The 13,521-nt window shown below is 36.4% G+C and overlaps 1 protein-coding gene across 3 annotated transcripts in view; it reads right to left on the bottom strand.

The window, feature by feature from the left end:
• Window positions 1-13,521, bottom strand: part of FAF1 (Fas associated factor 1) — a 473,869-nt gene that overhangs the window by 266,437 nt on the left and 193,911 nt on the right. For all 3 annotated transcript variants that reach the window (XM_046660423.1, XM_046660421.1, XM_046660422.1), the window contains 2 exons: window positions 13,240-13,331; window positions 6,424-6,515 (listed from right to left, as the gene is read on the bottom strand). In XM_046660423.1, coding sequence (XP_046516379.1) covers window positions 6,424-6,515; window positions 13,240-13,331 — 184 coding nt within the window. The remainder of the gene's footprint in view (window positions 1-6,423; window positions 6,516-13,239; window positions 13,332-13,521) is intronic.

The raw sequence follows: 13,521 nt of genomic DNA, 5'->3' as shown, positions 1-13,521 counted from the left end.
CACTAAATGTAATGGACTGAATTCTCAAACAAAAGACACATAGTGGCAGGATGGATTAAAAAACAAGACCCAACAATATGTTGCCTCCAGGAAACACATCTCAGCTCTAAAGACAAACACAGTCTCAGAGTGAAGGGATGGAAGACAGTACTCCAAGCAAATGGAAAGTAAAAGAAAGCAGGTATTGCCACACTTACATCACACAAAGCAGACTTCAAGATAAAAAAAAGACATTAGACACAAAGAAGGGCAGTATATAATGATAAAAGGGACATTCCACCAAGAAGATATAACACTTATGAATATATATGCACCTAACACAGGAGCACTAAAGTGGATAAAATAACTATTAACAGAACTGAAGGGAGAAATTGACAGCAATACAGTAATAGTAGGGGACCTCAACACCCCACTTACATCAGTGGATAGATCATCCAGACAGAAAGTCAACAAGGACACAATGGTCTTAAACCAAAAACTAGACCAGATAGACTTAATAGATATATATATAATACATTCCATCCAAAAACGGAATACGCATGCTTCTCAAGTGCACATGGAACATTCTCAAAGATAGATCATATGTTGGGAAACAAGGCAAGCCTCAATAAATTTAAGAAGACTGAAATCATATCAGGATCTTTTCTGACCATAATGCTATGAAACTAGAAATCAACCACAAGAACAAAGCTGGAAAAGTCACAAATATGTGGAGACTGAACAACATGCTATTGAACCAACAGTGGGCCAATGAAGAAATCAAAGGAGAAATAAAAAGTACCTGGAGACAAATGAAAATAAAAACACAACGTACCAACTTTTATGGGATGCAGCAAAAACAGTCTTAAGAAGGAAATTTACAGCAATAAAGGCCGACCTCAACAAACAAGAAAAATCTCAAATAAATAATCTTAAACTACCCCTAACAGAACTAGAAAAAGAAGAACAAAGCCCAAAATCAGCAGAAGGAAGGAAATAATAAAAATTACAGCAGAAGTAAATGAAATAAAGACTAAAAAACAACAGAAAGGCTCAATGAAACTAAGAGCTGATTCTTTGAGAAGATAACAAAATTAACAAACCCTTAGCCATACTCACTAAGAAAAAAAGAAAGAAGCCTCAAATAAATAAAATTAGAAATGAAAGAGGAGAAATTACAATAGATACCACAGAAATACAAAGGATTATAAGAGAATACTATGAAAAACTATATGTCAACAAATTGGAAAACCTAGGAGAAACGGATAAATTCTAAGAGTCACACAACCTCCCAAAACTGAAGCAAGAAGATACAGAGAATCAGAATAGACCAATCACAAGTAACGAGATTGAAATAGTAATCAAAAATCTCCCAGGGGCTGGCCTGGTGGTTAGTGGTTAAGTTTGCACACTCTGGATCAGCAGCCTGGGGTTTGCAGGTTTGGAACCTACATAGGGTTCATCAAGATATCCTGTGGTGGCATCCCACATATAAAATGGAGGAAGATTGGTAGAGATGTTAGCTCAGGGACAACCTTCCTCAAACAAAATGAGGACAGTTGGCAACAAACGTTACCCTGGGGACAATCTTCCTCACACACACAAAAAACCCCAAAAAACAAGAAAAGAAAAGAAAAACCCTCCCAAAAAACAAAAGTCCAGGACAGATGGCTCCTCAGGAGAATTCTACCAAAGATTCAAAGATTTAATGCCTATCCTTCCCAAACTATTCCAAAAAATTGAAGAAGATGGAATGCTTCCAAACTCATTCTATGTGGTCAACATTACCGTGATACCAAAAACAGACAGACAATACAAAGAAGAAAAATTACAGGCCAATATCACTGATGAACACATACGCAAAAATCCTCAACAAAATATTGTCAAATCAAATAAAGAAATACATTAAAAGGATCACATACCATGATCAAGTGGGAATTATGTCACTGACACAGAGAAGTTTCAACATCCACAAATCAATCAACGTGATACAACACATTAACAACATTAGAAATAAAAACTACAGGACCATCTCAATAGATACAAAAAAAGTATGTGACAAGATCCAATATTCATTTACGATAAAAACTCTCAAAAAAAAGGGTATAGAAGGAAAGTACCTCCACACAATAAACGACATACATGTCAAACTCACAGCCAACATCATACTCAATGTGAAAAACTAAAAGCCATGCTCTGAGAATGGAACAAGACAAGGGTGCCCACTCTTGCCACTATTATTCAATATAGTACTGGAGGTTTTGGCCAGAGCAATTAGACAAGAAAAAGAAAAGGAAGAAGTGAAATTCTCACTGTTTGCAGATGACATGATTCTGTACATAGAAAACCCTAAAGAATACACAAGAAAGCTATTAGAAATAATCAACAACCACAGCAAAGTTGCAACGTACAAAATGAACTTTCAAAAATCAGTTGCATTTCTATACACTAATAATGAAGTAACACAAAGAGAACTCAAGAACACAATCCTAATTACAATCACAACAAAAAGAACAAAACATCTAGGAATAAATTTAACCAAGGAGGTGAAAGACCTATACAATGAAAACTATAAGACGTTATTGAAAGAAATCACAGAAGACATAAAGAGATGGAAAGAGATTCCGTGCATATGGATTGGAAGAATAAACACAGTTAATATATCCATACTACCTAAAGCAATCTACAAATTCAATGCAATCCCAATCAGAATCCCAATGACATTCTTCATGGAAATAGAACGAAGAATCCTAAAATTCATATGGGGCAACAAAAGATCCCAAATAGCTAAAGCAATCCTGAGGGAAAAAAACAAAGCTGGAGGCATCACAATCCCTGACGTCAGAATATATTACACAAAGCTATGGTAATCAAAACAGCATCATACTGGCAGAAAAAACAGACACAGAGATCAATGGAACAGAATTGAGAGCCCAGAAATAAAACCACACATCCACTGACAGCTAATCTTTGACTCAAGACCAAGAATATACAATGAAGAAAGGAAAGACTCTTCAATAAATGGTGCTGGGAAAACTGGACAGCCACATGCAAAAGAATGAAAGTAGACTATTATCTTACATCATACACAAAAATTAACTCCAAATGGACTAAAGACTTGAATGTGAGACCTGAAACCATCAAACTCTTAAAAGAAAATACAGGCAGTATGCTCTTTGACATGGGTCTTTTCGAATACCATGTCTACTCAGGCAAGGGAAACAAAAGAAAAAATAAACAAATGGGACTACATCAGATTTGAAAGCTTCTGCACAGCAAAGGAAACCATCAACAAAACAAAAAGACAATCCACCAACCGTGAGAAAATATTTGCAAATCACATGTCTGACAAGGGGTTAATTTCCGAAACATATAAAGAACTCCTACAGCTCAAGAACAAAAAAATGAACAACCTGATCAAAAAAATGGGCAGAGGATATGAAGAGACATTTTTCAAAGGAAGATATACAGATGGCCAAGAGGCAAACACAAAGATGTTCAACCTCACTAATTATTAGGAAAATGAAAATCAAAACTATAATGAGATATCACCTCACACTCATCAGAATGCCTATAATTAACAAGACAAGAAATAAGTGTTGGAGAGGATGTGGAGAAAAGGGAACCCTTATACACTGCTGGTGGGAATGCAAACTGGTGCAGCCACTATGGAAAACAGTACAGAGATTTCTCGAAAAAGTTAAAAATAGAAATAACATATGACCCAGCTATCCCTCTACTGGGTATTTATCCAAAGAACATGAAATCAACAATTCAAAGAGATTTATGCACCCCTATGTTCACCACAGCATTATTCACAATAGCCAAGACGTGGAAGCAACTCAAGTGCCCATGAATGGATGAATGGATAAAGAAGATGTGGTATATATATACGATGGAATACTACCCAGCCATAAAAAAAAAGACAAAATCATCCCATTTGCAACAAAATGGATGTACCTTGAGGGTATTATGCTATGTGAAGTAAGTCATATAGAGAAAAACAAATACAGTATGATTTCACTCATGTGAAAGATAAACAAACACATACACAAGGAAAAGAGATTAGTGATTATCAGAGGAAAATGGGGTAGGCGGAGGACAAAAGGGGTAAAGGGGCACATATGTATGGTGATGGATAAAGACTAGACTATTGGTGGCGAACCCAATGCAGTCTACAGAGAAACTGAAATATAATAACGTGCACCTGATATTTGCACAGTTAAAAGCCAGTATCACCTCAATAAAATTAACAAGTAAAATAAAACAAAACAAAAGGTTTTCAAGAACATTAACCAAAAAAGTAGAGAGAGAGAGCTGGCTCCATGGCCTAATGGTTAAGTTCAGCGTGCTTTGCTTTGGCAGCCTAGGATTCAGTTCCCTGGCTTGGACCTATACCCCTCATTGGTGGCCATGATGTGGCAGGGACCCACATACAAAATAGAGGAAGATTGGCCCAGATGTTAGGTCAGGGTGAATCTTCCTCAAGCAAAAAGAGGAAGATTGGCAACAGATGTTATTTCAGGGTGAATCTTCTTTAACAACAACAACAATAAAAGATATATATATTTGGTTTTCTTCCCCAGAGAGCTCCTAAAACCCCTGAAATTTTCTAAGTGATAAAGATGAAAGGGGCAAGGAATCTTTCGTTATTCATAACAAGTCCCATTCAAGTACATCTGAGTTTGCTAATGAGGTGACTTTTGGAAAACCCCTCAGGATGGGGGCTAGTTACCAGGGGAAACAACCATGTGATTAGAGGGTTGGAACTTCCAGATACCTGCATCCCATTCCCCCCCAACCTCTCAGCAAGACAGAAGGGTTGGAGATTGAGTTAATCACTAATAGACAATGATTTAATCAATCATGTTTGTAATGAAGCCTCCATAAAAAAGTCCTGGCTGGAGGGTTTTGGAGAGCTTCTGTTGGTGAACAAGAAAGAATCCATGTACTGGGAGCATGGCACACCCCAAACTTTACAGGCACAGAAGTTCCTGTGCTCAAGACCCTTCTGGATCTCGCCCTATGGATCTCTTCATCTGGCTCTTCATTTATATCCTTTAAAATATGCTTAGTAATAAATTGACGATAGTAAGTAGAGCACTTTTCTGAGTTCTGTGAGCCACTCTAACAAATTATCGAACCCAAGAAGGAGGTTGTGGGAATGTCCAATTTAGCACCAGTTGGTCAGAAGCACAAGTAACAACCTGGACTTGAAATTGGTGTCTGATGTGGGGGCAGTCTTGTGAGACTGATCCTGAACCTATGGGATCTGATGCTATTTCCAGGTAGATGGTATCAGAATTTAAATTGTAGAACATCCAGCTGTTGAAGAATTGCCCGGTGTGGGAAAAAAAATCCACACATTTGATGGCCAGAAGTGTTCTATGAGCAGTGTGGTAGAGAAAAACAGGAATTTTTTTCCTTTCATTACATAATTTTTAAAAATCTGGTAGGTGTGGGGGGCGCTGGGGAGAAGTTTAACAATATTCAAAGTTTATGGACACAGGTCTCTACCACACAAAATCAAAGAGCTGTATTAAAAACGAAGAAAACTTGCACAAAAATTGTGAAAATCTGAAAATAACTTTAACATAGTTCTGGAATGACACTATATTCAAAAAAATTATTACTCTATTACTAGCATAATTACTTTATATCAGTTTGCTTCACCTAGCAATAACAATATATAATATTAAAATCATCTGATCATTCTATAAATGTACTGAGTTTTACTGTGAAAACTACAAAAAGAATGAGATCCTCTATTCCAAATAGAGAGAATATCTTTTGTTTTTTTAAAGATGATTTTATTTTTTTCCTTTTTCTCCCCAAAGCCCCCCGGTACATAGTTGTATATTCTTCGTTGTGGGTCCTTCTAGTTGTGGCATGTGGGACGCTGCCTCAGCGTGGTCTGATGAGCAGTGCCATGTCCGTGCCCAGGATTCGAACTAACGAAACACTGGGCCGCCTGCAGCAGAGCCGTGTGAACTTAACCACTTGGCTACGGGGCCGGCCCCCAAATAGAGAAAATATCTTAAAAATTTTATATCAGTGTTTTTCAAGCTGTATTCTCCAGAGCCCAGTGAATTTTCCTCAAAGGAAATTAGTCTTCTTTAGCCATGGGAGAGGCTGGAGTTCCAGCCATTCATTCTCTTTCCTCCAACTCTAGTCCTTCCCCTTCAAACAAAGAAGTGCCCATTTTGACTACTTTTTTACAAAATGAAGTTTTGATAAAGATTACCTTTGGAAAAAAATTACACCACTAAAATCAAACAAATAAACTATCCAAACCAAATAATTTGAAATTTTATATAGTTAATAGTTGTTAGTAACCTAAAGTCTCAACAAGATTTTGATTTGATTTGATTTTGATGTTTATACAACAGCTTAAAACAACTTAAACTTTTCATTTCAGATTCCCAGGAAAAGTAAACAGCTTACCCAGCATGACTAGATGATGATGGTGGTGGCAAGTCTGGTGTAAGGACATAAAGACTGTTGTTTTTTGGCAAGTGTAGCGATTTTAAGACCGTCTGAAAAAGAAGACATAAAAACAAAAAAATCGACTGTTGATTGTGCATTAATTTTTTCCTATGGTTCTTGAAAGATTATCAATATTGTAGTTTGACTTTTTATCTTTTGACAATTTCATAAACAGGGTAATGCAGAAGAACTATTAAATTCAAATAACCTTGTTTCTCCCATATATATCATAAATTAGCATAAATATGCATATTAAAATGCAAATTCTTTGCCTCACGAAGAGACATAAAAACATAAGAACACAGTTGAGATTCATTAATTTCTTCATTGATGAAATATATTCGTGCAACTAATATGCACTTCATTTCAGGATCATTATAGCAAAAAATTAGCAACGTAGCTTTTCAGAGATCATCAGACCTGGAAAAGATCATAGAGAGCACCTCAATCCAATGACTACACATGAGACGCTGCAGCCTGAGAGGTGAAATGACTTGAATGAGGTCTCTAGTTAAGTGCTACTTAGGTCACTTAACTCTTACTCCAGAGAATTTTTTGGGTAAGCATTCTGTCTGGGGTGAATAAACTACTCTTGGGCTATATCTGACCTACTATCTTGATAACCATACAAATTTCACTAAATTTCCTTGCCATAAAACTCCTACGTAGCTTTCAAACTCCCAACTTGATGGCAACTACTTGCTAACACATTTCAAACCTTTTTTTTTTTGACAGCAATACACACTAAGAAACACATTTTTACATCTTTACATCATAACCCAGGACATACATATTTATTCAACAGATATTTACTGAGGCACCAACTCTCTGCCAAGACTATTCTAAACACTCAGGGTACAGCAGTGAACAGAATGGTCTAAAAGCCCTGATTTTATGGAGCTTACATTTTAGTAGGAATAAATAAAATAAGTAACCTTTTAGTTGAATATTAGAAAGCAATAATTTTTTTGACTAAACATAAAGCAGGTGTGGCGGTGAAAAAATTAGGGATGGAGAGTCATGTAATTTTAAACTGAGTGATCAGGATGGTTCTCACTTGGAGAATGTGACATTTGAGCAAAGACTTAAAAGTAGTGAGGACACAAATCATGAGAATATACAGAAAAAGAGTATTTCAGGCAAATGGAACAGCCAGTGCAAAATGCTTAATGAACAACAAGAAGTCCAACATAACTGAAGCCAAATGACCACTGGTAGGACATAGGTCAGAGAAGTAATAGTGATGGGAGGGGCAGGATATGTGTTGAGCCCTTTAGGCTAATGTAAGGGCTTTGACTTTTACTCTGAGTGAGAGGGGAAGCTATTGGGGTGACATGGTTAGATTCACGCTTTTAAAAGATCACTTTGTCAGCTGTGTTGAAAATAGATGGGAAAGGGGCTGACAGAGGAGGGCAGAGGCATACAGGAGGCTAATAAAATATACTAATCTAAAGCTGATGATGGATTATACCAGTGTGATGGTAGCAGAAGTAGTGCGAAATAGCTGAATTTTGAATACATTTTGAAGACAGCACCAGAAAGACTTCCTGACAAACTGCTATGTGTTACAACAGAAAGGAGTCAATGATGACCCTAAAGACTTTAGACTCAAGAATTAGAAGAATGAAGTTGCCATCAACTGAAATGGGGAAGACTACAGATGAGGACTTCCATTTTGGACACGTTAAGTATGAAATGTGTATTAGACATTCAAGTGCAGGAGACAAGTAAAAGCAGCTGGATACATCAATCTGGAATTGAGGGAACAGGTCTGAGGTATAGAAATAAATTAGAGATATAAAATTGACAGTGCATACAGATGACACTTAAAAGCCATGACACTGGTAAGATCACCAGTGAATTTAGTAATGTGGTCATTGAGGACTTTGACAAGAGTATTAGCAGCTCCCTGCTTAGATTGAGCTCAAGAGAAATGGTAGGAAAGGAATTAGAGACAACAAATATAGACAACTCTTTGGGGGAAGTTTTGTTATCAAGGGGACTAGAGAAAAGGAGCAATTTCTGGAAGGGGAGGTGGGATCAAGAGAAAGAAGAAGTAACATCATGTTTGAATGTTAATGGTAATGCTCTACCAGAGCAAAATACTGATGATGTAGGAAAGACAGGGAAGAATTAGAGAGAAGTCCTTGAATAGGCCAGAGGGGATAGAGAATGTAATCCAAAGCAAACACAGAGGTTTGGTTTTAGACAGGAGATTGAACAGGCCATCTAGAGTAATGGGAGAAAAAGGAGAGTATGTGTGTAAGATGCAGGTAAGTAAACAGAGAACAAGCTGGGAGCTTGTGGAAATTCTCTTGCGATTGCCTTTATTTCATCAGTGAAACAAAATAGGAAGCAAAGTCACCAGCTGAGAGGGAGAATGGAGGAGAGGTGCTTTAAAGGTCTGAGGAGGTTAAGTAGAAAATAACCATGCAGGAGAGTATGGATAAACCAGGTAAACATACTTTGATTTTCTAACATTATGGTCATGAATTTAAAGATAGACCAGTCAGCAAGATTTTGTTTGTCTCCAGCCACATTTAGTTGTGAGGTACAGAATAGACAGAGCTGAATTTACCCAAGGGAAGGATTTTTGTCTAGCAAGACCCATGAAGCAATGCAAGAAAGTGATCATAATGACTGACCATGGGATTTAACCCACTCTAAGGAAGGAAGAGAGGATATGAAAGAGGTAATGATCATGAAAAGATGGTAGAGACAATGGATTGGAGGTGTGAATAGGGTTGAGGGATTCTTGTTGTTAGGACACTAAAGGAAGTGAGCTAGAAAGCTGAGAGATGGTGAGCAGAAAATGAAAGCCTGAAATTAAGATTTGACAACTGTCATAATTACAATGATAAGACCCTGGGAAGACATGGCTGACATAGGGTGAAAATAAAGATCTTTGTAGGAAAGAAGTTCAAGGAACTAAGAAGCCAAGGAATTAGAAGAATCATTCACAAAGATATTTAAATTACTAAGAATTACGATAGAGAGCAATTATAAACTAGGAACTAAAAATCATCAGGAACCGAGGGGAAATGACTTTGACGAGCAGGTGATATCTTTTGACATGAAAGTCAAAGCTCAAGATTTTTAGAGAGAAAGGACTGAAAAAGGTCTGCAAGTGGGAATGAGGAACAATGAGGACACACATTTTTACCAGTTAGTCCAATGGTAATGATGGCTGCTAGAGAAAAGCAATGAACATTGAGAAGGTACACAGAAACAATGTCCTCAGGAAGACAGACTGTAGCACAGGAAGATGGTAAAGGGAATGTGCAGGGAAGAGGCTGACGAAAGAAGGAATTTTGCTAGTGATGAATTAGTTCCACAGGGCATAGCAAAAAGGTTTCAGACACTGAAGGGGAAAAAGGATAGAGACAGAAATGAGCTGTGCGGGGACTACGGACATTTGAACAAGGGGTGATGTGGGAATCTTAGACTGCTTGCAGTGACTGACATAAACAGTAGAAAAAGGTATAATAAAATTAGTCCTGGCTGAATCAAAGCAAACAACAATGTCAAGGCAGAAAGTGTTGGAAAGTAAGGTGAGTGAATGTCTAGGAATCCCTCTTAACCCTGCAGATGGAAGTAGGGACACCTGGGGAGGGCTGATCTTACCCAGGCACAGAACACGAGGAACTCATTCTTGACCCCTCCATGAGAGGTCCTAGTCTTACTCCGAGGGCATTGGGACTTAACTCTTGACTTGCATTAGTTATGTGTTAAATAAAAAAAAATACTCACCCTTATTATTTTCAATACATTCTGATATCTTCTATTCTATTTCTTTCCTTTTTAAAAAAATGTTGGCTATAACCCACTCAAGTAACTTCACAGCCTTCAAATGGTTTGTGACTCACGATTTGAAAAAAACACTGTAGTAGGCAATTACTTGTAACTTCACAATCTACCAGGAGACCTTGAAGTTCGGGATCTTTGTCAAATATGTGTAAGTCCTTTAGAAACTGATCTGTGTTACTTCTATAGAGTTAACATGCAAATAAACAAAACACATGCACATACACATAGGTAAGTTATTTTTACCTTTTAATCTTTCATTATTTTGCTTTGTGGATTACTGATAAATGCTTAGTCTTACCACTTGGTCAAATCATTACTGTCCTTTTGCCATGCCATCATCCAAAGATTTTCCAATAAATTTTCCCTCTCAAATCACATATGGCATGATTAAATAAATGAATACTTTCTTTAATTCATTTATTCATTTCTCAAACCCTTATTTGATGCCTCTTATACTAGGCATTTGATATACAATGGTGAAAGAAACAGATAAGGCCCCTCTATCCACAGCACTGTGATGGAGAATGCTGGGATGAGCCAACTTTTATACAGAAGCCTATTACAGAAAGTAACATTTAAGCTGAGACTTGAAGGATGAAAAAAAGCCACCCATGTGAAAAACTGAGGGAAAGCATTCCAGGCGGTTACATAGCATCTGTCAGGTAAAGATGTAAGGAGCTTGAACCTATTAGAAAAATTAAAAGGAGGTTTCTATGGCTGCAGCATGGAGAGTGAGGTAAGAAAGGCTGAAGATGTGGTTGTAGAAGTAAATAGAGGGTAAATAATACAATGCCCTTTAAACCATGGTGAATAGATTGAATTTTATTCAAAGTGCAATAAAAAGCTATGTTTTAACAGGAGAGTGACATAATTCGATTTATGTCTTTTAAAGATCACTCTGGCTGCTGTGTGGAGAATGCATTGGAATAACCCAAGAAAGGAATCGGGGAAAACAAAGATGAAGCTATCACACTGATCCAGGCACGAGATGTCAATGGCCTGGAGTAGGTAGTACAACAAAAATACTAAAAAGTGGCCATGGTTGAGATAGATTTTGGAGATAGAATCCGTAGGATTTACCAAAGGATTAGGTGATGTTTGAAATGGGAAAAGATTGATGCCCATATTTTTGGATTTATCAGTGGCTATATAGTGTTTACATTTATTAGGAAAGACTGGTGGAGAAATGGCAGGGGAAGAAAAATCAAGAGTTCTATTTTAAACATTTAAGTTAACATTTAAGTTAAAAATGCCAATAAGGTATGCAAGTACAAAAGTGAACTACCAATTTGGATATGTGAATTCACAGAAGTATAACCTGGAAATATAAATTTGGTAACAATCAGAAAATTAATGGCATAGGAATAGCAGAATCACCTAGGGAAGAGTACATAGAAATAAGTAACTGAAATATTACTGGTAACAAAGACTATGTTCAAATATTAGAACACATAGCTTTAAGAATATTTAAAAAAATGATCGCCTTTCTCTTAACAAACTACTAAAAACACCATGCAAGACTGATTCATATCCACAGGTTTTTCAATAAATAAATGAATAAATGACATAGCTATGTAAACTAACACATTTTGATGTTTCACTTCTGCCAAGGTTGTTGATTCACTCATTTAGCACTTCTTTTTATTTTTCAATCCATGTTTCTATTAGAACAGCCATACAGCACGAGGGGTCAGCAAACTATGGCCCATGGGACAAATCCAGCCTACTGCTTATTTTTGTATGCCCTATGAGTTAAGAACGGTTTTACATTTTTAGCATTGAACCATGGAAAAAAGTCAAAAGAAGAGTATTTCATGATATGTAAAATTATATAAAATTAAAATTTGTGTCCATAAGTAAAGATTTACTGGAACATAGTCATGCTCACTCTTTCACATATTGTCTATTGCTGCTTTCATGCTATGACAGCAGAATTGAGTAGCTGCAACAGAGACTGTATGGCCCATAAAGCCTAAAATGTTACTACCTGGTTCTATACAGAAAAAGTTTGCTGATACCTAATATAGCACATCACTAACTGGCAGCTAAATCTGAAAATATCTTGCCAACCTAAAATTCCTGTAAATATCTTATTGACATAACCGGAACATTTCCATTTATCAAATGAACCCACACATAGATGTTTATAAGCACAATGTCTACCAGAAGCCATTGACAAAGAAGAACTAAAGGGAAAGTGGAAGATTCTAAGTTTACTCCTGGATATTGAAATACTGACTCAGTAACTGGTGGGAAATGATTTGATAATTGTTTCCACCTCAAACACTTAAAATTTTAGAGTTAACTCATTTCTTTCCCTCCTTCCCCACTCCCTCTGCCATGAAAAGAAAAGGGGTGTGAAATATTTTATACCAGAAGCCACTACTGGGTCCTTGGAATGGCAATGACTACCCTTAAAGTTGCAAAACTTTGTGCAAATTCTTAAAATAAAATTCATTCCATGTACCTGCCACTATCTAAGTGAACAAAGAAATAAATATTCTTATCAATTAAATTTTCCAAGTTTAAAAAATTTCCTATTATCTTTGTCCCATAAACAATACTTGGTATAAATGTATACACTGTGTACGACTTTTTTAGGCCAATAAGTAATCGTTCAGTAAACTATTATTCCAGAGCACTTATCAACACCCTATGAGGTTTGAGGAAAAGGTAAAATCTCTCAAAAAGAGTGCCAAACTAATTCCTATAAAATAGTTAGAAAGAGAAAAAATATGCCATACAGTGTTTTCACTTACATACCTAACTCATTTAAAATTGTTGTTGGTTTTCCATGAAAATGCTTTAGCTTGAAAAACATTGTTTGCTGATTCCTTAAACTAAGTTAGTATTACCAAATCTACTTCTGTCATATGTAACAACATTAATAAAAACCAGTTTTTATATATCATTTAGTCAATTACATAATGTAATTTTCTTTTATTTCTAGGCAATTAAGAAACTCACACTGTCTTCCACATCTCCAGTCTTCCAGCCTTTTAACAGCATTTTAGACACAGGTATTTGAAGTTCATTTTCTAGAATCTGTTTAATCTCTCCTGTATAAATAAGAAGAGACCGAATATTACTAACAAAATAATGCAAACAACATTTGGCCATATCCAGAGCTAGCATTACTATTAGGCACATGGTGCACAGTCAATGACATTTGTCTAAGGAATGAACAAGAAAAATTTCAGTAGTCTAAAATTCAAATCTTGATCAAACAACATGTTGCCCCTTTGAAGA

The sequence above is a fragment of the Equus quagga genome, chromosome 5 (assembly GCF_021613505.1).
Source record: "Equus quagga isolate Etosha38 chromosome 5, UCLA_HA_Equagga_1.0, whole genome shotgun sequence".
Lineage (NCBI taxonomy): Eukaryota > Metazoa > Chordata > Mammalia > Perissodactyla > Equidae > Equus > Equus quagga.
This window is presented reverse-complemented; position numbering and strand designations above follow the sequence as displayed.